Raw genomic sequence first — 27,348 nt, 5'->3', positions numbered from 1 at the left:
GCTGGAAGCTGAGGTGGGTTTGATCTGACAGGAGCCTGCCCTGCCTAAGGCATCAGTTCTCAACCTTGGCCTGTGCATCGAAGAACTCATCTGGAAGCTTCAAAAGACAAATACTGATGCCTGGGCCCCACAACCCGCAGTGGGTTGGGGGTGATCTAGGCACCAGGATTTTTAAAAAGCTCCCCAGGAAATTTTAATGTGTAGCAAAGTTGAAAACTTCTGGTCTCCTGCCCCAGCGCTGTTGTTTCTGCTTTTTTGTTCTCATTACTGAAATCTCCAGAGCTCAACGAAATTTAGTGAAAAAAATAAAATAAAAATAAGGAACGACAGTTCGAAGAGCCAGGAATTTATGCAAATGAATGCAAATAAACACACACTTCCCTATATATGTTTATGCAAATATTCTTGTGGTCCTTGCAAATCACTCACCCGCCTGCAAGCAGCTGTCTGTGATTTCTTGGTGAGAACCCCGGGCAGGGTGCTCCGGTTAGTGACAGGTTGTAACACGACCTCCCAGAACAGATATCTCTATTAGCAAACTCATCCTAGAAGTCCTCCACTCACAGAGCCCAGCTTTGTGCACCAAAACCCCGTCCCCCAACTCGCTCAGGCCTCAGGGCTCACTGAAGGCCACAGACCAGGAGGGCTCAGGAGAAGTTGCCTGGTGGGGACCTCAAGGCCACAAGCACTGTGGGCAGAGAGAGTGGGGGCCTGATAGCTGCTGGAAGACAGCTCTGATCGCCGAGGGCCGGTCCGGTCTAGGTGCACTGTGCCAGTCTAGGTGGGCTGGCCTGTGGCTGGGCACTCCACTCCGCCCTGTCAGTGGGTGCCCCATGTGTGCTGTCTGCCCAACTGGTCCTACAGCTCATTCGCATAAAGCCGGTGGGAGACATTGGACTTCAGAAGACAACTTGCCCGGTCAAGATGAGAGACTGGCACCGTTCCCCCACATCCCCTCAACAGACGCTGACTGTGCCTCCAGCTCTGGTTTGCAACCCCTTCTCCCAGGCCTTGTCAAACAGTTATGGCCTCTGTAACTTCAGTCTCCCTTGTTTTGCTGCCTCAAGGATGAGCCAGCTCTGCCCCCCGCTGGCCTCTGGCTCTGTTCCCTGAGGACTAAGAGGCACTGAAACCTCAGTGCCTCCTTCCTGCTGGCTCAGCACTCGTCAGGGTGTCCTCCCTAAGCTGGGCACACTCCGCCAGTGGCTGCCTGGGGTAGATCCTCCTTCCTGCAGGCTCAGCGCTCGTCAGGGTGTCCTCCCTAAGCTGGGCACACTCCGCCAGTGGCTGCCTGGGGTACAGGGAGTTCCCCGAGGGGGCCTGGGATGTGAGCCTGAAGACCCCCCAGAGAACCAGGCCCCGGCGCTTTGGGTTCCCAGCTCAGCCTGCTACGCACAGCTCTGGAAAGGTCACATCCAATTTCTAACTTCTCTCGCTGCTGAATCCAGGGGGTGGAGGCCATGGCCATTTGGGAGGCTTTGGGGAGGCAGAATGTGAGCTCTGTGAGGGCAGAGCGTTCTGTTTGTGATGCATGGTAGGCACTCACTACATTTTTGTTGGCTGAGGGCACAAATGAGCCTTTCCCCTACAGCACCTCCGCCTGACGATCTTCCCAGTCGTCCTTGTGACTTGGGCATGACTTGGGATGGGGGAGGTGTGGCCTGTCCCCAGGAGGTGCCCACCTCTGGGAGGGCAGCTGTAGACAGTGCCCCTCATGGACCCAGTGCACAGCCCGGGTCAGGAAAAGCCTCCCGAGCTGAAAGGCCAATTCACCTGAGCACAGGTCTCACTTCGGGTGGTGCTGGTGGTAGGGAGGTGGCAGAGGGGTGTCAATCCTTCCAGGCCGTGATGGAAACCCCGTGACTGGTGTTCCAGTGGGGTGCCAGAAGTCCATTCAGGTATGATTCTGTCTAACACAGAGCTCTTACGACGACCTCCCCAGCAAGGACAAAAGCCTCTGAGCCTCTGGTGACAACCTACCCACCAAGCTCTTATGTGACCTGGGAGGTCAGTCCAGCGAAGAGAAGTCTGCCAGGCCGTGTTGGGAGACAGAGCTCAGCCTTCCTGCTCATCCACCCTCCACTTGCTGCCCTCAGGGGCCACTCTTAGTTCTTGGTGGTCCAACTATCCAAGAGAAAAAAGAGCTTTCACACTCGGAAAATCTCTGCTAGAGTACCAGCTGGCTTCAGCTCAGCTCCCAGCCTCCGCGGAGTTGCTGCCTGGGCACCTGAGAGACCCCCTATGCCGCCGCCGCCCCCATCGGAGAGCACTGTCTCCCTGCTGCCTGCTTCACTCTTGCTGGCTGGAACTGAGCTTGTAAAGGGCGATTTTGTTCTTTAATTATTTCGGGCTAATCCTTCACCTCCTCAGCTTTTCTGGGCTGTTAGGGAGATTCCCTGTGGTTCCAGTCACTCAGTGACTGTGTGATAAGGGACAAAGGAGATAAAGCCATCTCCTTTGGAGGAAATGGGGAGAGATTAGCTCCGGAGCCTCCGTGGCTGGTTGGGTGTGGGCCTGGCCAATGAGACTGGGTCTGTTCCATGGCAGGCTGTTGTCTTGAGGGACCAGCCTTCACCCTTACGCTGACCCTAGGGCAGGCCAGCCATGGCTTCCCTCCTCTCTGTTGAAAACTGGCTGGAATGGTCAGAGGTGAAGGGAGGGCAAACAGCACAAATTTCTGTGGACAACCTGATCCACCAAGCTGACAGCCAACTAAACCAGGACTGTTAGGAAGCATCCGTTCCCTTCTCTTGGCTCTCTCAGTACAGATGTGCTGTGGGATCATCTCACTCAGGTCCCAGGGACCCAGCGTGGGTCATCCAGGGTCTAGAGTTAAGAAGGTAGAACCGGTCCAGAGCCCAGGACCTAGAGCAAACTGAGAATTTACATCTAGAGCCCAGAGCTTAAAATCTAGAACTTCAAGCCCCAGCCAGAGCCCAGTTTAACACAGAGGCTAGATTATCAATTTAAACACCTGAAGTTCAGACAACTGGACCCACTTCTGAGAACCCTCCCAGCACCAGTGTGCTAGAAAGTTCCCTTCCCTTGTCTCCAGCCCTCTGATTGGCACCTGACAGTGTGTGGAGAATTAATTATGGTCAGAGCTTTTCAACATGCAATAAAAAGCCTTTTAAACCATTCCGATGGGAGGTGATTAACTCTATTAAGTGGCATTATGGATCTCCTATCTGTTGCTTTCATAAACATAGTTGTAGGTGGAATGTTTTATTATGGGCATAAAAATGTCCCACATTACAATGTATAAGCACATATTGATGTTATATTTCTTTACTGTGCTGCACGCCCCAATCCCCAACCACTCCGAAAAGAAACTACAGGTCTTAATAATTTATGCTCCCAGTTTTAACCAGGATTATCAATGGCAGCTTTTGAGCTTTCTCTTTTGGCAACACTATAGATCATAGTAAAAATGCACCGACAAGCGATGTGTCCGTTTGATTTTTTCCACCTGAATCAGCAGCCCAAACTCCAGACACAGCAGTTTAGGGCAAGCAGCACACTGAAGAATTTAAGTCTAAGCATTTAATCTGTTCTTTCCATAAATTTCTGCTGCTTGTGCTTTATAATGATTCTACCAGAGGAAGTTTATTTATATCGCAGATTTTCAGCATCAGCACATTGAGAACACAACGGCGATCGCTCAGTCAATAGCTTACAGCCATGTATAATATCACTCCGGAAATCAAAAGCCCATTTGAAGAAAAGAAGCCTCCGATTAAAGTCACTTGAAGACATCAATAATTTGGAACTCGCTAAAGAGAAGTTATAAATATCCAGCCTGCGCATATGCAAATAGGCGTTTGCAGACGCGCGACCGCCCCGCGAGCCCGGGAACCTCCCGTGGTCCCTCCCTCCCCGGAGGCACGTGCGGGGGGCGGGCCCGGCTACGTCACTGGGGGTGGGTCCTCCTCTCTCCCGGAGGCGGCGCGCCCAAGTCCGCGCGCGGGCGCCTGTACCCCAGTCAGAGCGACCGGCTAGGTCTGGGTGTTGTGCTGGGCTTCACGGCCGGCGAGGAGTAGGAACCCAACCTTAAAACCCAAAGCTAGCGCCTTTCTGCGTTGTTTACCACGTGTCAGTTACTGGGTCTAGAGGCACTTTGCATCTGCCGCCCTCAGCCATCTTGCTGATTCCTTAAGTCATATATACCCAATGGCCACCCCGCCCCCATCGGCTTCATCTCGTTGAGGGGAGGGGAGGAAGCACCCGCGCTTTGAAAAGCCCCCAGCGTGCATGCTTCCTGCTACCCCGCTGAGATGCACGGATTACATTATCGCTTTTTATTCTCCCAGCAACTCTATGGCTGAAGGTCCCCATTTCACAGATGAGAAAAATAGGGTTCAGAGAGAGTCCCTGGCCACTGAGTGGCAGAAGCAAGATTTGAATCAAACTCTGCTTAATTCGCAGCCCCGCATTTATAATTTTAAGGTGCTATAGTTTGCTGTTTCCTGCTTGCCCTAGCTGCTTTCTCAGGGCAGGGCAGGGCCTGCCCAGGGGCCTAGAGAGATTTAGGGGTCATTTGGGAAGGTGAGGCTCAGGGTCCAAGGAGCACCATGAACGGTCGTGCTGTAGCCAAAGGGGGGGAATGTGGATGACGGAGGCTGGGTAGAGCTGGCTGGGGAGGCGAGCTGGAGGGCTGGCTGGCGGGCCTGCTGGGCAAGATCCTTGCTAGGGGCCCCTGGGGTGGGATGGGAGGGGCCAAGGCGAAGCCCAGGCCTTGGATCTGGAGTCAGCTGGGGGCCTGGGCTCTGGACTTGAGGTGGTGAGGGGACCTCAGACCTTCAGGAAGGGAAGGAAGGCAGAATGGACCCATTGGGAGGGGCCGGGGCCCCAGGTGGTGCTGGTGAACTCAATGGCCACAGACCAGAAGCTGCACTACCCCCAGGTAACCCTAGAAATGGCCAAGGCCTACACGGCCAAAGCCCCTGAGAGCACAACTACCCCTCAGGAGAAACTCTGCTCGTTGCCCAGAAGCGTGACGTGGTCCTGCACGAGGCAAGGTTCCCTCAGAGAGTGAGTTACCTATGGGCAGTGGGCCATAATAAGGTAATAAGGTTAAACCCTGCCGAAGTGGACAAGAGAAAATGTGACAAAGGGCAGAACATTTGAATTAAGTTATATAAAATCATAGAAGGTGACTGAAAAAGGACAACTTTCTTCAGGATGACTTCTGCCTTAAAAGACACCCTGACGGGAGCCACCTCAATGCCTTTACTCAAGCTGTCCCGTCCCCCCAGATTCCCACCCTGTGTCCACAGCACTGCGGTAAGGTTTATGCTTCAGTACTGTGAGCATAATCGATCACTTTCAGCTACAGTCGTTCATTCCTTCACTCATTCTATTCACTCGTACATTCAACCAATATTTATTGAGCACCTACCATGTTCCAGGCACTGGGGATACAGCAATGAAGGAAACAGACCCATAGCCCTGCCCCCACGGAGCACAGATCCTAGAGGATTTTGCTGACCTCTCTGTCCCTCCTTCTCAAGGGCTGGTGTGGTTCAGCGGGCTCTTGAGGGCTGGGCAGCGCAGCCGGGCCGACAGGCATCCTCACTCATGCTTTTGGCTGCAGCTGGTCCCAGAGCTCCCAGCAAATGGCTTTTCTGAGCCTCAAGCTGCACGGACTCATCGTCTCTCTGCCCTTCTTCCTAGCCTGCTGGGGAGGTTGTTTCTTCGGAGATCCTTCCAGGCCAAAGGTCAGTGTGTGTGTGGGGTCTCTACTCCCAGATGGGGAAGACCACATCCTTCCAGATAAATGACCTAGACCTGGGATGGGGATTATACACCCATGTTCCCCTCTCCCCCTGCTCCAGTGCCAGGAGGACTCCAAGCCCAGCCACAATTAGAGCCTGGCAGGGTGGAGGACTGGCCCTCTGATGAACGCGGTCGGAGGCCTTGCACACGTGTGCAGGTGCATCCGTACAGGTGAAGACTTCTCAGGGGCGTCTCCTGGATGTATAGGACATTCGGAGCTTGGGCTTCTCTCCTTCCTATTGACTGACCAGGGCAGAGGCTGGCTGGATGCCCCGATCAACCAGCAGCTCTCATTCCAGCCCTAGTGCTACCTGCCTCCGGGGGAGGAGCTGGATTCCCAGGGGGCTGGAGCCTCAAGGGTTGAGGGCTGGGGGACAGTAACTTGAGATCCTCTCCCCTTTTCCGCTGCAGGAACCAGCTCTTGTTGGGACGGAATGCTCCACTTTCCTGGAATCCTCTGCCCTCCTGGGAACTCTCGGGCAGGCACATACATACTGTTTTCTACAGTTCCTCAGGAGGGCCCTCTGGTTTCTGTTTGGCAGCCACAGGGGTTCTGGGGATGGTTGCTGGGAAACCCTGCTGAGATCACACCTGACTTTCCCCAAGGAGGATGAGCTGCCTCAGCTGGGGTGGAGGCCCCAGCATGAATCCGGAGAGATGGGGCCAGTGCTGCCTGAGGCAGCAGGTGGCAGGAGCTGGGGCTGACCAGAGCCACACCTGGGGTGGCTGGAGGGCAGCAGCCTCCAGTGACGGGGGAGGGAGCTTAGTGAGGAGTGAGGACCACCGAAGGGTTTTGACTAGGGCAGGGCCTGCTCAGACGGGCACTTTAGAGATGCTCTAACTGTGGAGTGGAGAGTAGCAGTGAGGGGGCAGGCCTGGGGCCAGGGGGAGAGGAGGAGGCCACATGGCCACCCAGGGAGCCCTGACCGATGGGTGACAGAGCAGAGCCGGGGAGGTAAACAGACCACACTGAGGCTGATGGGGTGGGCAGGAGGGCCTGGGTGTGGAGGGTCGGGTGGGCTGAGGTTGAAAGGCCCTGGTGAAGAACGGCCGACAAGCCTGAAGTCCTCCTGGAGGTTTTGGGCTCCCCAGCCCGGGTCTCCGTGTCCCTGAACCTCTGAGACTCTGCATCCAGCTCCTCATTTCTCACATGGGGAGGCAGAGATTCAGTGCAGGGGTTGGGGGAGGGCGGGGGAGGCTGGACTAGGCTGGAAGCCAGGCCCCTTCTGTGTTGTTCCAGAAAACACACGCTGGGCATCCTCGTGGCCAGATCCAGAATTAGGTGCCGAGGATATAACAGTGCATATGGGGCAAAGGGCAAGGCTCTGGGGCCAGACAGTCTGGATTTCCATCCCAGCTCTGTCCCTGAGCAGTTGGGTAAACATGGGGAAGTTACTTCATGTTTCTGAGCCCAGCTTTCCTCATCTGTAAATAAGTCATAATAGCATCCACTTCAGAGGTTGCTGTAAGAGTTAAACGCGTCAACAGGAGTAATATGCCCAGAAGAGCACCTTCTAAGGGTGACGGGAGGTAATACCATCTATAAGTTCCTAACAGGCTGCTCACGTTGCACACGGCACACCTCCAGGGGGCGCCATTCACCTAGCATCATCATAGATGTCTTTAGTTATTGTGACAGTTTTCTGGTAGGTGGCAGGCAAGGGTCTTGAGAAAAGGGTATCTTTAAACATTTCACATAAAGTTGCTAAATCTAAAGTCACTCACAGTCGAGTGGGGAAGACAGACATGAAAATAGACCATCAAGATGCTCGCTGGTGAGCCGGGCGAGTGAAGTCTGCGCGTGCCGGGGTTAACTGAGGAGAGGATCTGATGGTCCTGAGCTCCTCTGTTTCTGGCTGAGGCTGGTGCCTCAGAGTTCTGACTTGAAGGCTCGGGGGTTGTAGGAACCCCAGCCTCATGGGAGGCCTGAGGCTGAGGACAGCCTTGCTCCCAGGCCCTCCGACCGTCCTGTCCAGACTTTACTGCCACAGGTGAGGCCATGAGGCTCTGGCTCCAGCTCTGAGAGGCCCAACTCCCTATCCTCGGCCTCAGATTGTAAATGTTCCTCTCCGCCCACGTTCAGTTCTGCTGTGGGAAAGGCAGGCGAACACAAAATAAATAACCAGAAGACCTCTGCACACCAGGCTCCCCTGGCTCCGCGGTGATTCCTGACTAGCTCATAATTCACCTCCTACATCCCACAGCAAGGCTGGCCCACAGTTCCTGAGGTGGGCCTCCCACCTGGCCCACCTCCCCTGCTGTCAGCCCAGGCAAAGCCAAGTCCCTAGCCTCTATCTGTAGAGAGGACATGTGGCCTGGGCTGAGGACACCCCCCTCCCCCACATCTGCTGCCACCCCTCTAATCAGCCGTCAGTAGAGGTCAGACCCTGTCACCCCCAGACTTAGCAACTTGTGCTGATGGGGCATCTTCCCTGGTGACCAGGAGTGAGGGGTGATTTCTGAAAGGGAGGGGCCTTCCTCACAGACCCTCGAAGCTGAGGCTGGGGTTCGGCTCTGGTGGCACAGGCTGTTGAGCCCTGAAAGACAGAGACCCTTATCCCCGTGCTGGCCTTTGTCGGGGATTGTGGGACCCTCGCGGGAGTGAGCAGGGGAGGGGAGGGAGGAGGGGGGAGGGGAGGAGAGGCCAAGTGTGAAGGCCAGAGGAAGGGAGATCTGTGGGCCCTGGTTCCAATGGTGATGCCACCTCTACAAACCTCCCCAGGCTCCTCCTGGGCCTTTTACCTCAGAGGCCTGGTGATCCCTGAGGGCTTTTGTCTGGCAGCTGCAAGGCCAGGGAAAAAAATGCATCTTCAGCCTCTTGGCTTCTGCACCTGCCAGAGCCTGGAAGCCTCCAGAAGCAGGACACCCAGGTGACCAAGCAGCTCAGGTGAGCTGATCCGGCCAGTGTGGAGCCCGTCCCCTCCTCAGTGCTCCAGGGGAGCCTGGGCTCTGGGGAAAAGGAGCTGCAGCCAGGCCTGCAGCAGTGTCCTCGAGACCCCACAGAGTCCCCAGCTCGCTCCCAGAGAGGGCCAGTGCATTTTCCCGGCTCTGCTGAGCTCCTTCAAAGATATCAGCACATGGTTAATCTTCCTTCTGTTCAGAAATGCAGGGTAATTTGCTCGAGTGGGGATTTCTGCATATTTATACTAATGTCTGTGTTTAAAGCTTATGAGACAGAGAATTGCTGAGAGATGTCCATTAGCAATATATACAGACTGCAATTATTTCTTTATGGTGTGTGGTTTGACTGCAGAATATTTTATTTCAATGGAAGTAGCAGGCTTTGCCTACTGTGTTTTCTTATGTGCCCAAAGAAATCAGTAAGAACAAAAAAGAAAAGAAAAGAGGCAAGAATAAAAGGAGTGTGACCTTTTAGGATTCTGGGAGCCTTGAATATGCTATTCCAGGAGCCGCCTTCGTCCTTGGAATCTAAATGCCTGCACCCAAGTGCGGGGAATTCAGTGCATTTAAGAACTTGCATGAGAACCTTCCTCAGGACGGAGGCGGAAGCTCTCAATTCATTCACCCTGGATGAGCTGGCGGGGGCGGGGGTGCCCTGTCAGAGACAAGCAGGAAGGGAACAAGGGGTGTCCTCAGAGGACCCCACTTCTGACCTCCAGCTCCTTTCCCCCATGTCCACCCCATGGACAGAAGCTAAGAAGGAAAGCAGGTTTTGATTTGAAACAAAATAAGCCTCAAGCTGGAGGTTCACAGACCAAGGCTTTCTGGAATCTGCTTGGAATCTGGTAGAAACCAACTTTTTCCTGGGGTGGGGAGGAAGGAGGAAGAAGGAGCAGGACTGTTTCAGAACCAATGAGCTGAAATTTCCAGCATGTGGACCAGGAGGGAAGAGCCTCGTTGGGGAGTTTCGGTTAGTGGGGCCCCAGCCTGGTAGAGTATGGCCGGGAGGCCGGGGAACCCCTCCTCTGCAGCCCCACCTGGTGCTCACCCAGCTCCACCGCAGCGCCCACCCGGCCTCTCCTGGCCTCTCCCGTGACTTTTCCATGTGGGTGCCCAAGAGCTTAAGGCAGACAAACGCCCAGCAGGCCTCACAGACAGATCGGACCCCTGTGCGCCCTGTAAGAACGCCTCAATTACCAGCCACTGGGAGGGAATCATTGAGCCTAAGGTGGTCCCCAAGATGCAGAAACGGATGCTGTCCTAAAGGGCTTTTTGGTTAAGAAAGTCTGGACAAGCCAGGGTGGATGGATGCAGACGGATGACTTCTGGTTTTGCGCAGCAGCAAACCGGTGTTGACTTTTTCTTGCCTCCTCCTGGGGCCCCAGGGCCTCTCGGCCCTTCCCCTTCTGCCCTCACACCTCTTTGTCCTCCCAGCCGGCCCTCGGCACAGCCAGAGCATCTGGGCAGCCCCTGCGGGGCCGCTGCCCGCCTCCTTCCCGTGGTGCCCTCCATCTCCTGGCCTCCACAAAGCCAGCTTTCATCTGCCGCCTCGACTTACCCTCGGAGGGGAGGCACCATTCTTTCCTGGCCTCAAAATAGTTCCCTGAAGTCAGTGTTGACTTCTCACTGCCTTCTTGCATAGAAATCTTTTCCAAGAGGCGCCGGGGTCCAGGAGAGGGACAGATGGTCCCTTTCTTTTTATAACACGGCCAGTCTTTTGAAGTGAAGAGCTATAAACACAAGTTTTGCCTTCAGCAGATGTTCTGTGGGCACAACAAGTATCACTTTGTGCTCTGCAGCAACTGTGAGCGGTGCTAGCTGGGGAGGAGGCTGAAATCAGGCAGAGCGCTGGTATGTATTCAGGGGCCCAGGGGCCATGGCGTGACGGGCCCCGTTCGGTCTGAGCCAGAACTTGTCTTTCTGCTCAGCCAGTTACAGGTCTGTACTTCCTGGGAATGGTGTCTGCTCACCTTCCCTGAGCCCAAGGACCACCCAGCCCAAGACGCACCTGTGCAGTGGCTATTTCTGAAGGGGTGGCCCTCTACCTGTGCTCTGTGCAGCTCTCCACACTAACCCTAAGGCCGGGTCTAAAGGGTCTAAAAGCTGTGGGCCAGGGCGGATGCTCTTCCAGAGATCCACGGTTCAGTTTGATCACTTTCTCCCTTGAGCTATGTACCATACGTTGTCCAGTCCCGGTGGCTGTACTGGGGTGATTCAGGCAAGAATGGTCGGTCAGACATATCTGTTGAGCTCCTAAGGAGGGGAAGGCTGTGCTAGATGTCAGTGGGAAGCCAATTCCCAGAGCTCTACCCTGGTGGCTCCTCGTCCACTGGTGACCGACATATGAGGCGTCAGTAACTACTTCTAAATGGATGTGCTGCTATTTGGTGGACTTCAGAACTTTCGTTCATTTAAAAGGGCATAAGCTCAATTAATAGACCTCATTAACTTCAAGGATGTATCATCTTTGTACGGAATTGGCTCTTTCGTAGGATGACGGGCTCCATTAACTTTATTGCGCTGGTAATACTTTGTATAACGTGTGGGAGATGTAGCGACAGGAAGGGATCTGCTTGACTCTCAAGCTCCAGCGGCTTCTGTGGTGGCCAGTGAATGCCCTGTCTTCGGCTTCCTGAAAGGGCCCGATGTGCCCCGTAATTAACTTTGGGAATTAGGTCCAGCCATCCAGTCACCCATCCATCCACATGACACTTTTGGGGATGAGGAAAGAACCCAAGAATCATCAATTTATGTTGAGAAATACCAGATGCATGACTCTCGGGGACATAAGACAGCCACTGTGGGACTTGCCCATCCTTAGCCCAAACATGCCTAGTGACAATATAGGCTGCAACCGGAGGCTTCAAGCTGTGGTGCGGTGGAAAGGGGTGGGCATCAGAGGCACGCAGTTTTGATATGACTCCCTTCCCGTTCTACCACTTATACTTGGGCCTTGATTATATACCCAGGCCTTGACTTTCCACCTATGAATCTGCCTCACAGGACAGCTGCAAGGATTACAAATACAGAGTGAATAGATGATGAAAATGAAACATCCACTCCCCACTCTGTGCCCTTCTGGAAGGCGGCATCTACCAGCGTTGCCCACCAGCCCCCCTGGAATGGCTGAGACCACGCAGCAGGGCCGGCCTTACAGCCCGGGTTGGTGTCATTACTGCAGACACCCAGGGGGAGGCCACAAGTCTACTCATCCCCTGCCTTCCGGGACGAATGACATTAAGTTAGGAATTCTGGAGTCACTGCCCACACCAAAGAAACCTTGCCTCATAAATAACTGTTGGTTAGTCTAAGAAGGTAATGAATGTCTCCATATAGAAGAAAGACCGAAAATATAGGAATTATTTTTGGATCAATGAGAATTTCTGAAAGCTGCCTGTTCAAATGGCCAGATGGTCCAGGAGCCTTCAGAATCACCACATGGCGGTTCCCCAACTTAGGGACCTGTGAGGTCCTTGGCAACAGGTTCTGGGGTTTGAGCAAGTGTAAGGCATCCTGGGCATGTGAACTGGGCCACTGTGTTGGTCCTCGAAGGTGCTCTGGCCCCTAATGGACAAGCGTGGCTGACCGCTAAAGGCGTTCATGCTTCTAGGAAGGAGCTGGGCTCTTTAAATGGGTCTCAACTTACTGAAATAACCACAGTGTATCAGCAGTTTTGAAAGCCCCCAAGTTCAAAAACAAAAACAAAAACCACCTAATATTTGTAGAGACCTGGAGGGTGGGACTCTGCTCAGGGGAGCACTAAGCAGGCATTTCCAGGACAAGCCCCCAGCCACGGGGGTGATGGGGTGAGGGCCCGGAGCCCGAGTTACAGAGTTTCCCCCTGTCATCCTTCCCCCTCCTTGGTGGACAGCGTCTCCTCCCCGTCACTCCCAGGGCCAACATGGGCCTTGCCCCTGTGGTGCTATTATGACGTGGTCCCCCTTTAAGTGTGTGGATGTCTTGTTCCTTCTCTTCCTCCCATTCAGGCCTGGTGGAGCTGCCGGTGAGCACAGCATTCCTGTGGCCCGTGCCGCTTTGATCACAGTGGCCTGGCAGTGTGTGTCCCCTGGGCAGGTCCTGGAGAGGCATGGTGATCAGGCCAAGTGCAGCCAAGTGTGTCCCCCATGCCCAAATTGCTATGTTGAAAGCCTCATCCTCAATGTGACTGTATTTAGAGATAGGACCTTTAAGGAGGTAATTAAGGTTAAATGAGGGCATAGGGATGGGACAGTGCTCACTGGGCCTGTCTCTATGTGGTGTTCAGTCTGCAGGGAGAGAGAAGCTTCTAGGAAGAAGAACTCCTAGCAGCAGATGATCCTAGGGGTTGGGGGAGGTTTCACAGGGAATTTGCTAGAGGCAGTTTCTTGCGATATCTCAGTGACACCTCTGAACCTCAGTTTCCCCACTTGTAACCTGAGGGGGGCCAGTCTCTAAATGAGCTTTAAGGTAATGGCCTACTCTGAAATTCACTATCGTGGTGGAGGAGGGAGGGGACGGGTGGAAGGGAGGGTATGGAGTTGTTGGGAGAGCACAGCTGGGAGGTGGGGCTGCGGCGGGCTGGGCTGAGATACATTTAACACCTAGACACCAAAGGAAGTAAGTTTGAAAACTTGGTGGAAAGGTTAACTTGCTGCTATGGCCAAGACTGGGGGCACAAGGGTGCAGGAATGAAGGGGGTTCAGAGGAATGACCAACAATCCCGAGCCTGATGAGAAAGAGGAGGGAGGAGACCCCAAAGGACCAGTGGAGTGGACAGTAGGACTTTTGTGAGATTTTTTTCTTTTCTCTTAATTTGGAAGTTGGAGTGTGTGTGTGCCTGTGTGTGTATGAGTGTGTGTTTTATACAAATAAGTCATGATCGTTACAGAAAGGTTAGACTCTCTGCAGTGTGATGCTCAGGACCAAGGGGGTGACTGTCCCGTGTCGCCTGGTGTCCCTTTAAGAGGCCCTTTGACAAACTGGAGCATGACCAGGGAGGACGCCAGCGTGGTACAGGACCGAAGGACCCATAGGATGAACTGTTGAGGTCACTGGAGATATTTGTAGAAAAGGAAATTCTGCCACCATCACAAATCTGAAGGGCTGTCATGTAGAACAGGGGCCAGCCTTGCTCTGAGGGCCCCAGAGGGCAGGACCATGGAAGTTACAGGAAGACAGCTCTTGATCATTTAACAGGATAAACCATCTAGCTGTGGGTGGCCGCTGCTTAGTCCCCAGTGGTGGAGGGCGGATTCCTCCTTCCACTAGATGGCTCTGAGATCCCTCCCAGCATGAAGGTTCTATGGAATTAAAAAGTTAACCCCAAATGTGGATGATTCTAACAATGGAAAATAGGGACAGTGCTCACTTAACAGGGAATAGGTGAGCAGCTTGAAGTTAAACTGGTAAAAACGATGATAGTAAGTTTATGAAAAGGTTCAGATAACTATAAACCATTGAAAATATCCATAGTTACATTGTAACTATCTAGTAACTGTGCTGTGGTAAGGGGCTACCGTTTCCATTTGCCAACAAGACTGACACATAGCCTGTTACAGAATGAATTGTGTCCCCCATGCCCAAATTGCTATGTTGAAAGCCTCATCCTCAATGTGACTGTATTTAGACATAGGGCCTTTAAGGAGGTAATTAAGGTTAAATGAGGGCATAGGGATGGGACTCATCCATTACGACCTTATAAGAAGAGATTCCAGGAGCCCACGCACACAGGAAATGCCACATGTGTACACAGTGAGAAGACAGCCATCTACAAGCCAAGGAGAGAGGCCTCACCAGAAACTAACCTGCTGGCGCCCTGATCTTGGACTTTCACCTTTCAGAACTGTGAGAAAATTAATTTCTGTTGTTTAAGCCACCCAGTCTGCAGGATTCTGTTACGGCAGCCTGAGCTGAGTAATATATAGCCCGTGAAATTGGTCCTGCAGAAGGTGGTAAAAACTAATATGTATTTGCCTGGGACGTGTGTAGACCTGGGTCTGAGACACTGAGCCAATGCAACACTGAGAGGTCTCTTGGGAGAAGGGACGAAAAGGCATTGAGAGGCCAGTGGGCAAAACCAGACAGTTCACGGCGCTGTGCTTGGTCATCCAAAAGGCTGCAGGGAGACCTGGAAAGTGAAGAACGTTTTCTTGGTGCTGCACCGGAAATGCTTGGGCTTCCCTCTAAGATGTATATTTTTAAAGAGAGGTACACTAAGAAAAAAGACAATGACAACAATTTCAGTAGATGGCAACCTTTTGGCCATTGTTTTCGTCAAGCAATTTACACAATGCTCTGTGTTCCTTACCTACTGTGCTTGTATTATTTTTACCTTCTACATTTTTAGAATAGTAAGTGTGCTCCTGAATGGAATGCACTTTCAACCGAATGGCCTGAGTCAGGTTTGTGCCACGGTGTCATGGTTTGGTGTACTGTTACCTCCCCGTCACTCAGGGACGGGAGCAGATGCGTCACACCTGCCCAACTCTCCTTCTCTTGAAACTCATCCCCAGCCTCGAAAACGGGACATGACTTTCCTAGCAAGAAGGCACATGCTGGCTCTTTGAATAGTGATCAGGCAACAGGAAACTCGCCATTAATGTCTGTTACGATAGGAGAGAGAAAGGTTTACCAAGACTTCCTGGACCCTGGGTGTGCACCGATTCCCCAGTTGGGGGTTAATGGCCCCCAAGCGCTTCCTTCCCAGATGAAAGCCCCTGAAGACCAAGGGGTCTTCACCTTGTAAGACCAGAATGGCCTTGGGCACTGAGGAAATGGACTCTCGCCCAAGATCCCGGGTCCTTATAGCGCCATCACTGACGGGGTGTGGGGGGGCTAAAGAGAAGAGCCAGGCAGCCCGAGGAAAGCCCAGGCTGTCTCGACTTTATGTGTCAAGGGTTCAGAGAATGGACTTCACAGGCATAAATCAGTATAAACCACAAGCTGAACCTGTCTCCGATCAGGACGAGCCCCAAGAACCATTTGAGTAGAAGCGTGTGCGTGTAACTCTATGGTAGAGAAGTCACAAGTCTGGGTCCCTGGCACTTATCTCAAACATCCTTCCTAAGCTCTGGCATTTGCAGTACTACCTGCCTTCTGCTTGTCTCCCCTGCATCATTCTAACTGCCTCTAGAGGCCCCGTCCACACTGGCCTCTCTTTTCCAGCCCCTTCGCTCTTATTACTGCCCCCACCCCCAACGGCCCCCTCAAGTGGAGTTCGGGCTCCTCCAGGGAGACCTCCGTCCCTCCCAGCGCTCGGCGTGGTGTCTGGCACACCGTGGGCGTCACCACAGGGCCTCACCTTCAGTAGGAGCTGAGACCTGTACGGGGCATGCAGCTGGCACACTGCCTCACATCTTTTTTTTTTTTTTTGTGGTACGCAGGCTTCTCACTGTTGTGGCCTCTCCCCTTCCGGAGCACAGGCTCCGGACGCGCAGGCTCAGCGGCCATGGCTCACGGGCCCAGCCGCTCCGCGGCATGTGGGATCTTCCCGGACCGGGGCATGAACCCGCGTCCCCTGCATCGGCAGGCGGACTCTCAACCACTGCGCCACCAGGGAGGCCCTGCCTCACATCTTTTGCCTGGGAGAAGCCAAGTATGGACTCTGCACACAGTAGGTGCCCAATACAACACATCATTGCTCAATAAATGCCTGGTGGTGCAGCACGGAGGGCGCTAACATGGCTCAAGCCTGTCAGTGGCTTCTGACTGTCAGTGGTCTAGAACCTAGTGGTCATCCCTGCTGGTGTCTGCTTGGGCCACCACTCCTGAGAGAAGACAGGGCTTGGGACCAGGGCAACTGGCTTGCTACTGTGGGTCAGCACCATTTCCTGAAACCTCTGGAAAGGAAATGCTCCCTCCCTTTGCTCCCATTTGAAGAGCCCCCTCATTGCCGTCGGCATCTGGACTCCTCTGGCCCTGCCTGTCAGATAGTTAGGGCCGGAGTGGGATTTCTGACCTGGAAGTTGCTCAGCGGAGCTTTGGGGCTGAAAGCCCATGTGCCCCTCCCAGCTCAGTGAGGAGAGGGCCCAGGGAGCCTCGCTCTGCCTGTGCCCTGCTGAGCAGTGGGGTCCGGAGAGGGACATACACAGGCTGGGGCTCACGGGCCACTTCCTGCTCCAGGCATGACACGATCTCTGGGTGGTCTAGCCGCTTTGCTGCATCTTTCCGCTTGCCTGGTTCATTCACTGTCAAATGATCTGTTAACAAAACTGTTAAGCCCTGGACAACCCTCCAATTAATGATTAACAAACCCCTCGAGGACAGAGCCCTGTGAAGGGAAGGAGGGCCTTCCAAGGCAGGTACCATCCACGCGAGGAGGGGAGACCTCGTGTAGACGGACTTTCAAATTCCATAGGCTCCGAGACACCTACTTCCTGGGGGAGAGCGTGTGTGTTGGCTTGGGGGCTGGAAAGGGGAAAGTTAGGGTGATGGTGGGACTGGGGGTTTGGTTCCAGATCTGTGTTGAGTGTTATGTCAGCCAGATCTGGGAGATTATTTTGAACAATGCTGCTTTAAAAATAACAGAGATTCCGAGCCAAAGGGGCTTCAGACAGTATCCCCCACGCCCCAAAACCCCAGGATCCAGAATTCTTTAGAATTTACAGGAATGGGAGTAATAACAACAGCTAACGTTATTGTGAGCACACTGTGTGTCAGGCACTGTGTTAAGACTTTACATACATTATGAAATCCTTACAGCACATCTAAGAAGACGGCGCTATTATTATCTCTACGTTACAGATAACTTAGAGGCTTAGTGATACCAGGTTTCTAGCCAAGTTCACTGGGTTAGTGGGTAGTGGAGTTTCAATTCTACCCAAGCATTCTGGTGCAGAACCCGGGCTCCTGGCCACTGTCCATGCTTCCAGCCACATGCTCCTAACCCCCTCTTCACCTGCAGCCTTGGTTGGTAGGTCTGCATGAGTGACATAATTCTATTTGTCCCATCTATTGATATGGCCATGGAGGAGGACCCCTGCGATATCCTTGGCACCCCAATATCAAACTGAACGTCAAAGGATGCTGAGAGCCCCTTTGGGTAGTTAGGAGGAGCCCTCCCAAGACAAATAGCTCCTGGAATTAGGGGGAAGTTCCCAGCAGAGGGCTGGTTCCTTCTCCTTGTGATTGTGATGGTGGAGGATTGTAAAATGATGTGATGAGAGGAGGCAATTTTCTTTTGTACACAGTGGACCTCCGGGAACTAGGTACTTCGAACATCATGATGTTAGCGCAACATCCTAAGACTCTGGAAGGCAAAGTGGTTTTTGGCTTTTTCACATTACCCTGGGCCCCTAAAGGGCCATGGACAACTGAAAGATGGTTCTGGTACCAGGAATGAAAATAATCATAGCAAATACCTTTATAGTAATTACAAAGTACTAGGCATTCTTCTAAGGGCTTTATGTCAAATAACTCACTTAATCCTCACAACAGTAAGAAGCAGATTCTATTGTTATCCCCTTGATATAGATGAGGAAACTGAAGCAGAGTTTTAGATCCCATGTGCTCAGGGGTAAGTATTTTGGTGGAGGTGCTTGGCTACAGGAGGAACTTTGAAATAGATGGACTTCTGTTCCCAGAAGTGTGGGACAGGTATGGGGGGAGTGACCATGAAGCTGCAGAAGGAAGTCTCCCACGGACTTTCCTATATGCCCGGACCCTCAAGTACTAACCTGCTTTCACCACACAAAGGGAGGAGGTGGCTGGAGAGAAGTCAGGGAACCTCGCTGGATAATTCCCAGCCCAGTGCTCTGTGCCTTCATCCCCGAACTCCTCTGGAGCATCCTTTAGTGCCAGGCACTGGCTTGGATACTGGGGGTGGAATGGGATGGAGCCTGTGCCTGCCCGCAACCCAGGGGCTCACAGTCTAGGTGGGAGAATGGGCCAGGCAAACTGTATTGCAGACGCTCGGCCAGAGCACAGCTGCACAGGAGAGAACCCAGGCCGTGGAGTGGCTACAGGGCAGCCTGCAAGCAGAAGGGGGAGAGCCGAAGCGGGGGGGCAGGCAGGAGCCGGATCCTGAAGCACCATATCAAGGGCTGGGTTCTGTCCTGAGAGCGGTGGGGCTGTTGGAGTCATTCACCAGGGAGTGACAGGACCGAACCTGTGTTTTGGAAAGACCACTCTGGCTGCAGCATGGACTCTGGATGGGAGGGGCTGTACTGTGGGTCTGGTGATGCAGGCTTGGAGTGATGGCGGCCTGAAAGGAGGCGTGGGGTGGGGGTGGAAGGGAGAGGACCGTCCAGAGGAGGCAGAAGCAAAGGCGTTTCCAGACTCCCTGCATACGGGCACGAGGACAACCACAGGCTTTGACTCCGGACTCCTGCCTGGATTCATGGTGTCATTTCTGAGACAGAGACACAGGGAGAGCAGCTCTGTGGCAAGATGATTTCGGTTTGGACATTTTGTGTCTCTGGGCTAACCGCGTGTGGGCAAACAGTGTTATCAGGCATCCCCAGCTTCTTCTAGAATGTTTATTGAGGGAGCAGTGTGCCCTGGCACATCAGAGGCTGGCGCAGGGAGAGGTGAGATCTGTGCTGGTTGCCGGGGCTGGGGGGAGCAGTCCTGCATCCCCCAGCCAGGAAGGTGACTCATCCCACTCCCTTTTAGGGACAGGGACCTGGCATTCCCATTAAGCAGCTTGACCAGTGGCTGCCAGCCCTGTGAACAAACTTGGGCTTCTTCCGTCTCCTCTGCACTGGGGAGAGGCCCCTGCTTTCTGCCCCTTCACCAGCTTCTCTCTCTGCTGAGCTCCCCGGACCTGGGGCTTGTGTCGGCGGGAGTAACTGTTTTGATGTCAAGTGGGTATAGTGTCATGTACGGTCAAGCCCACGATCTCATTCAATCCTCCTCGAGGCCCGATGATGGTGGTACTGTCATCACATTTTCAAGATGATGAAAGGAAGGCTCAGAGAGGTCAGAAGACTTGCCCCAGTCACACAGTTGTTCACTCTGTCTCAAAGTATCTTTACCAGATTGTCTTTGCCACTCGTGGAGGCCAGGGCAGCTGCTGTCCAAGCAGAAGGTGGCATGAGGACAGACAGAGTTCCGCAGGGTGGAGGTCCAGGGGCAAGGGTGGGATAGGAGGAAATGCAAAACCCACTGGGAGGGGCTACACACCCCCCACCACATGACTCCCCAGCCCTGAGAATCCTCGTGGTCCCTCACCCTGGGCCTGTGAAATCTAAAGTCAAAAGAGACAAGCCTCTTCACTTCTGGTCAACTTGGACTTTGCTTTTCGGTCCAGAAGCAAGAGGGAGCAGGTGCATCCTGGCTTCTCTCTCCCTGACATGCAGGTGAAAATATAATAGCCTTTCTGCAGCTCACCACTAGGCCTAGTGTCTGGGGCTTTAGAGGGTCTCTGGCCACCCTCCTGGCCACCAAAAATCCTTTGTGGAAGAAGGTAGGGGCTAGAAAGAATAACATCAACAGCCTGCACCTCTGCTGTGACACACAGCTGGGCTCATGTGGTACCAGTGCAGTGACACTGGACTTCGACGGCTCACGAGGTCTGATGCTGGCTACCAGCTCCGCCCGTGGATTAGCTCAGGGGTTCCGACGCAACAAGACCAACGGCTCAGGTATTTTATAACAGGATTCAAGTGGAACTAAATCTTTGTTCCCCTCTTATCACTTTGCACACATAAAATCTATTTTAATCAGCTTTCAATATATAATCTAAAAAAAAAAAAAAAAGAAAAGAAATCCTACAGATTCCTCCCACCCCCAAACTGTTCTTGGAGAAAGAAAGGTTTATCTTGTAAGTTTCTTAAGAAAAATCTGTGTGTGCTCATTGCATTGAAATAACACTCATTACAGTGAGCTGCATGCAAGCCCGGCTTCTCTAGTCAAAGGTGAGAGACAATTGCTTGACCTATTGCAAATCAAAAAGCATTTCCACATCACCTTTATTTTTCAACTGGTTAAGTTTTAAATGAAAGCCCCAGCGCCCTTTCTTGGTAAGGCAGACTAACAGAGCCCCAACTGAAATTTCAGCTCAGTCGATGGGAAGATAATTACAAGAAACAAAATGTGAAGTTTAAAATCAGGGCACTAATGAAGTCTAAAAATACCAGTGGCCCCATCCTTCTGGCTGGCTAGACCTTTTCTTCATGGAGGGGATCTCTTCATAATTACTCAGCCCCGCGAGAGGCCAGGTTGTCATGTCAAACAATAGTACGAAAAATCACGGGACTTTAATGAGCTAGATCTCAAGGAGTTCTATGGTGGATCTTATTATAATGCTGGGCAAGCTTTCAAACAGAGAACAGGAGAAAAGGAAAGTTCTTTTTTTTTTTTTTCTTAAGTAGATTTCTGACTAGTGTTGATGCTGTCACGCAGGGCCTCCAGGTTCCCCCTCGGAGCCAGCTGCCTGTCATTTCCGAGTGTGAAATCAATTGGGCTTCGGAGATGTAAAATCCCTAGGGGCAAAATTAAAAGTGACCCAAATCCAAACCCACGTGGTCTTGTCAGGAAGATGAGTCTCACATAGCAAGTTTCCAAGGTTTGGTTTCAAAATTCAGGTTTCTTATTTAAAAAAATATGCAGTTGTTTGACATTAGATCTGACAGACAAATTATAGCTTTAGCAATAAAGGCTTTTAAGATTAGAAATGAAAGGAGAAATTACCTAAAAAAAAAAAAAAAAGACAAACCCACCCAGGCTTGAGTTGGGAGGCATTTGTGTGTGCATGCTTCATTGTGTTTCTTCACCGCAAATACAAGGGGATGAATCAGCCGATGAGGCCATAAGTAGAGAAGCAAGTTCAATGTAATTTCTGGGGAAACAACCAGCTCACCGGAAACCTATGAAAATCATCATGATGGGTGGGTCACTGGGTCACCGGCTGGAGCTGGGGGAATCTAGCTAGGGCACCGGAAGGCGGGGCTGTGAACACTTTCTAGGCCCACACCATCCCCGGCCCTCATCTGGTGCTGAATATACACCACAGGGGCTGGAAGAGCACACCCCACCAGCGGCCCCCTCTTTACTCCCCCCCTGTGTGTGGGCTCAGGCCCGCGATAGAGGATGGTTCACGCCGTCTGATGATGTTACAGGTGTGGCTCTGTAAGGGCCTGCAGGCCCAGCACCAACAGGGGCGCAGCAGGGACCTGCCTCTACCACCTACATCTTCTTGATCATAGGGACTCAGATGCTTAACAGCGATCAGATGTGCCGACGCCTGGCAGCTTCCAGGAGGTGGATCCCAGCTCCGTGCTAAGCCCTAAACCAGGGAGCAGCCCCGGCTGGGCCAGTTACCTTTTTACACAGAACAACACCTTTTCCTAGGTGCATGCCTGACATTGACAAGTAAGCAAGACCTTTGCTCAGTCCCAGGAGGCCCCCTGGGATGCGGCAGTGGGATGGGGTGGGGAGAGGGAAGCCCACCCAGTGCCTCAGGCTTTGGCACAGCCTTAGGAGCAGCCGGGACACCTAGTGCCCAGTGTGTCAGAGTTGGCGGCATATAAACTGGGAGTGAGTTTTTCTTTAAAGGGGGAGGGAGCTTAACCAAAACAATTCAAACAAACAAACAAAAATCAATTTAGTCAATTTTTTTTTAAAAAAAGATCTTAAAGCAAGAGTTTACCAAAATGTAGATGTAATTTTCTATAATTTTGTCATTTAAAACTAGTGTTGATTTCCCAAACAAAGGCAGTCAGGGGCACAATCAGATTGGGAATTAAACCCATCACAGATCTAGACATGGCTTTGGTGGTGTTGGGACGCTTGACAAGGCCTGGAAGTTGCTCGAAGGGATAAAGATAGAGAGCAGGCTGGACGAGCGTGGCTGGCTGGAGTCCTTGCTCTGCTAAGACTCTGCTTTGCAGGTGTCCCCACCCCCCAACTCTGCCATCTCAAGTGGTTGTAAGTAGGGAGGCTGAGAAGTCATGCCCGAGATCCACACCTCCTAGACCATCTACTCCCCTTTCAAAGGAGGCCTGGATGCCCAGCAGGGCAGACCACCTGTTAAGTATCCTCTTGCCCGCACCCAGATCCAGGGCTCGCTGGCCCCCCTCTCCATTCAGCGGGAGGAGAGGCCCGGCTGACCGGACCTGGAGGGGATAGACAAGCCTGGGGCAGATAAGCCCCACCAGCCTCAGCTTCCCACTCCCTTCCTCATCCCAGCTGGCCAGATCCCTCAGACAGTTGTCAGGAGTGAGGCTGGTGTGCTGGAGCCCTTTGCACTGACCCTCCGGCCGGCGCCCAACCTAAAACCACATCCTGGTGTCCTCCTTCCCCTGGCTCTGTTCTCGAGGATCTGCCTTGGTGCTTCCCTGAATGAAAACTGCCCTGGGCTCGGGGAAGGGGGGTTAAACGAAGGCCAAGGCCAGAGGTGCTCTTTGTTGGGGCCTCATAGAGCCACCCATGGGACCTCACAGAACCAACATTCAGCTGGCTCAGGATGGTCTGGGCGTGGCTCCTGGGCCTTACCTCATGCCCCTGAGCTGCTCTCACCCCACGGCACGGCAGTAGATGTTTTCCGGAGTGGGGACGGGGAACACAGACAGCTCATGTTCTGACTGTCCTCGTTAGTGGAAATGGAGAAGGCCCCCAAAGGGACTGTTCTAAGGGAGCCCTAAGAGGAGCAGAGGATGCTGGCTCATTCTGCATGTGGCCTGGCCTTGGGTCGGAGGGGAGAATGGCCCAGGGCTCGGGCTGAAGGCGGAAGGCCCTGGACTTTGCAGGCTCTCCCCTCCCCTCCGCTTCCTACGCACTCACATTCCCCCGCCTTCCTTGTCCTGCCCTCCACCTTCCCCTCTGCCTCCTTGGGCTGAGGCCAGGCTGCCTTTGGCAGGGAGCCTGGATTGAAACCATGAGAGACTGCTGGGGAGCACGGAAGCCAGGAACCAGACTCCTGTCCGCGCTGTGGTAGTGACCGTACAGGGAAGCACAGATGCGGGCACGCAGGAGCGTGTGGGCAGCAGGACTTACCTTTGGGGTGCCCGGGATCGGTGAACTCATACTTCCCCACGCCAATGGTCCGTAGCATCTGCAGCCCGTGGGCCGAGTCTGACGTGGGGGGCCCATTGGTGGTAGGGGCACCGCTGGGGAGAGTGGCAGACGGCTGGGCCGGCGGCGGTGGAGGCAGCAGGGGCCCTGCCATGTGGCCATTGCCCACAGTGGTGGGTCCTGGGCGGGCCACCTGCCCGACGCCGGGCAGCGTGGAAACAGCCAGGGGTTGCGGGCTGGCGTACAGGGCCTGGGCGGGCATGTTGACCACCACGCTGCTCAGTGGCTGAGAGGGCGGCTGTGGGAGTGAGTAGTGGCCTGGCATCAGCGGGAGCTGGGGCCCCACGTGGGGAGGCAGTGAAGGGGTCACCCCAATGACCGGTGCCTGGACGTTCACAGCCGGGCTGAAGGTGGGAGGCTGGGCCACTCCGTAGGAGTGTGCGATCAGGGCAGACTGGCTTCCGGCGGCCACTGTGGTCACCCACGGCCCTGTGCCTGCAAGGGAGATGGAAGAAATGTCACCCGCCAGTTACATCTTCACTCAACAAACACCGACTGCCCCCGGCCCTGGGCCGAGTGCCGGCGTCACAGAGGTGAACAAGAGGCCTGTGTCCGGGAGCTCACGGACTAAGAATCCGTGGTTACAGTGGCACAAAATAAGTGCTTTAGGAGTAGATAAACATGGCTTTGGGGTCTCAGAGGGGGGACCATAACCTGCCAGGGAGAGGCTGAGAAGCAGCAAAGTAGAGAGGAGAAAGTAGAGACCTTCCAAGAGACCTGGATTCACATCTTAGCTCTGCCACTTACTACCTAAGAGCCCTAGGCAGGTCGCTTATCATCTCTGAGACTCATTCTTTCTTTCTGTCAAATGGAACTAGCAACACCCACCTCATAGGTCTCCCGGGAAGAACTGAATGATGAAGATGTATTTGACAAAAACTCCCCAAATTAGCAGAATATCTGGCATGCGTTACATGTTCCATAGATGTGGGTGTTTTTCCTTCCTTTCTGGAGAATCACTGTCTGAGAAAGGTGGGGAGAAATCTGGATTGTGAAGATAGTAGGTGTTTGCTGGGCAAAAGGAGAGGGCCAGAGCCTGGAGCCCTGCAAAGGTTCTGTGGCGCAGGAAGGGAGAGCCAGGAGTGGGGGCAGTGGGGGCGGCTGGCAGGAGCTGCTCTCACGGCCTTGCTGGGGGGCCAGGGTTTGTCCTAAGCAACCTCTGCATGGCTAGCCGTGGGGGAAACAAGGGAAGTCCATTTTGGCTGAACAAAGGGGTCAGTCACACCTCCTGAGGCCCCAGTTTAAGATGCAAAGCCAGCTGTGCCCAGATGAGGCAGAGCAGGGCCCTCTGAGCTCAGCTGCCATGGAGGTGACCCGAGTGGGCTTGTGAGTGAAGCTGGAAGATGCTGTGACCGGGAAGGTCAATCTGGGTCACCTCTGATGAATAAGTCTGGGTCTAGGACTCTGTCTTCTGAAGGCCACCTTGGTTGTCATGACGCCCGGAGTGGTGGCATAGTCCGAGGAAGGAGAGTGGGAAGCAAGGGGTACTCAGGGCCACCAGCTCCAGAGGCTAGAAGGTGGGGCTTGGAGCTCTCTCACAGAAGTACAATTTCGAGGCAGGGCAGGAGCCAGGATGGTGGGGTGACTCCCTAACCACCAGTGGGTACTGTCTCTGAGGAGTTGTCCAAAGGGGGAGCCACTCGGCATGGGGGTGGAGAGCCAGGCTTGGCTTGGCATGTTAGTCCCGGGTCTGCCCTCACTAGCTGAGTGAACTTAGGGCAAAGCCTTCCCCGAGTAGTTTCCTCATCTGCAGTGGGACAATAATGCCAACTTCGTAGTGTTGCTGTGAGCAGTGAGATGACACACAGAACAAGGCACATAATAGATGTGCAACAAATAGTTTTGATTTCGATTATGAGAGAGGCTGGAGCAAACTAGAGGCCTACAAACGTCAGTGAAGCAGTGCCAGGAAAATCATAGAACTGGCTGCTAAGGGGGATCGTCCCCAAGCCTGGAGAATGGGAGGCAGCGTCAGTGTGAGCTAGCCCGGTGTCTTAAGCACAAGGCATGAGGCCATCTGAAGCTCAGTCCTCGGCAGGACTGGCCAGGGAGCCTGGAAAAATGCATTAGAACTTCAGAGTACAGCTGGCGAGCTCTCATATAGAGAGCTAGGGCCACAGAGGTGATTGCTTCGTGAGCCAGGGAATGGCCCAGGGGATAAAGGAGACATAAAGGGAGGTCTCTAGTGATATGCTCACCATTTTTTATCAATGATTTGGATGACAATATGGAAGACGTATGACCCAGTCTGCAGGAGACATCATATTGGGAAGGTTGGGTAAAGGTCAGTAATAAAAGCAGGCATCTAAAAGATGCTGAGTCATACAGGAAGATATTGACAAGGTCTTGCCCTTGGGTCCCCACACCCAGCTGCTTGAGCCAGATTGTGAGGAGATGGACAAGGGTCAGAGTAGCCACCTTGACAGTCTTGGGGTTTTACTGTTGAGACAGCATGCGATGTGGCTGCCAGCAGAGCAGAAGTGATGTGAGGCTGCAATGATCAAGGTAGAGGGGCTGAATGAAGGAGGTGCTACAGACCACTCGTGGGTTCTTTGTTTTGGGTTCTGGGCACTGAAGGATGCAGAAAGAGGAACAATTCCCAAGAAGGTAAAGGGACTGGAAGCCATGGGCTTGAGGGTATGGCTGAAGTCTTGGGGTGTTTGTCCTGCAGAAGACTTGGAGAGGGGATGAGCAGGGGTCTTCAGATATCTGTAGGGCTGTGGTGTGGATGGCCAAGCCCACGTGTTCTGTGTATCCCAAGGGGAGGTCTGGGATCCAAGGGAGATAGCAGGGAAGGTTTTTGTTATGGTCAGAGCCGTGTAAGAAGGCCTCCGGTGCTGTAGAAGGTGGTAAACCCCCAGTCCCCGGGGCGGGGGAGCTTCTCAGTTCTCACGTAACTGTTGGCAAGGCAAGACCTCCCTGGAATGGGTGATTTTGGAAATTTATGAATCAGAGTACTGAGGTTTAGGAATGACTAACTATTCAAAATAACTCGAAGCAGATTCAGAGTCACTCCTATAATGTCACTCTCACTCCCTTGTCCTTCCCAATATTTTCTTGAGAAAGGGGTAGAGACACAGCTACTGCCCAGGGAATTACACACAGTCACGCCCCACTGCCCCACCCCCGTCCCGTTGCCCCCAGTGCAGCCTGAGTTCTGGGCTGCTGCAGACCGTGGGTCAGGACCTGCTGAGGAGCTGGGGCACCCAGGAGGTCTCAGACACTCTCGCCCTCTCCTCCAGCTCCCGGTGCGGGTGGCTCTGTCTGCCCTGGAGTACACACCTGGATTGTCGCTCTCCCTCATCTGTTTGGAGGGCGGCTCATCGGTGTCCCAAGGCGTGGACTGATTGATGGGCGTCTGCCCCCACCGGATGCTGGTCGTGAGTCCCTGGGACTGACTGTCTGCTTTGGAGATGCCGGGGGCCTGGGGAGAAGCAGAGCAGGAGTGTGAGCACAGCCTGGCAATGGTCCTGCCCTGGCACCCATCCCCCGCAGTACTCCTGCTGCCTGAGCCACGGGGCCAGAGGCAGAGGTCTGGCCCTGCACCCAGTACCACGGGATAATCGCAGGGTTTTGGTGCAGTAGCAGCAGCCGTGGCCTTGGCTAGACTCCCGCCTCCAGGGACACCCAACCTAACCCAGTGCCTCCTCCACCACCCACTCTACCTGAGCCATCAAAACG

The 27,348-nt window shown here is 53.5% G+C and overlaps 1 protein-coding gene across 1 annotated transcript in view; it reads right to left on the bottom strand.

The window, feature by feature from the left end:
* KLHL29 (kelch like family member 29) overlaps positions 1 to 27,348 on the bottom strand; it is a 309,954-nt gene that overhangs the window by 40,524 nt on the left and 242,082 nt on the right. The window contains exons 3-4 of the mRNA XM_082672603.1: positions 26,950 to 27,091; positions 23,590 to 24,102 (exon numbers count right to left, since the gene is read on the bottom strand). Coding sequence (XP_082528729.1) covers positions 23,590 to 24,102; positions 26,950 to 27,091 — 655 coding nt within the window. The remainder of the gene's footprint in view (positions 1 to 23,589; positions 24,103 to 26,949; positions 27,092 to 27,348) is intronic.

This window comes from Grampus griseus, assembly GCF_964374135.1.
Source record: "Grampus griseus genome assembly, chromosome: 15".
NCBI classification, from domain to species: Eukaryota; Metazoa; Chordata; class Mammalia; order Artiodactyla; family Delphinidae; genus Grampus; species Grampus griseus.
Note: the sequence above shows the minus strand (reverse complement) of the source record. Positions and strands in the feature narration are given on the sequence as shown.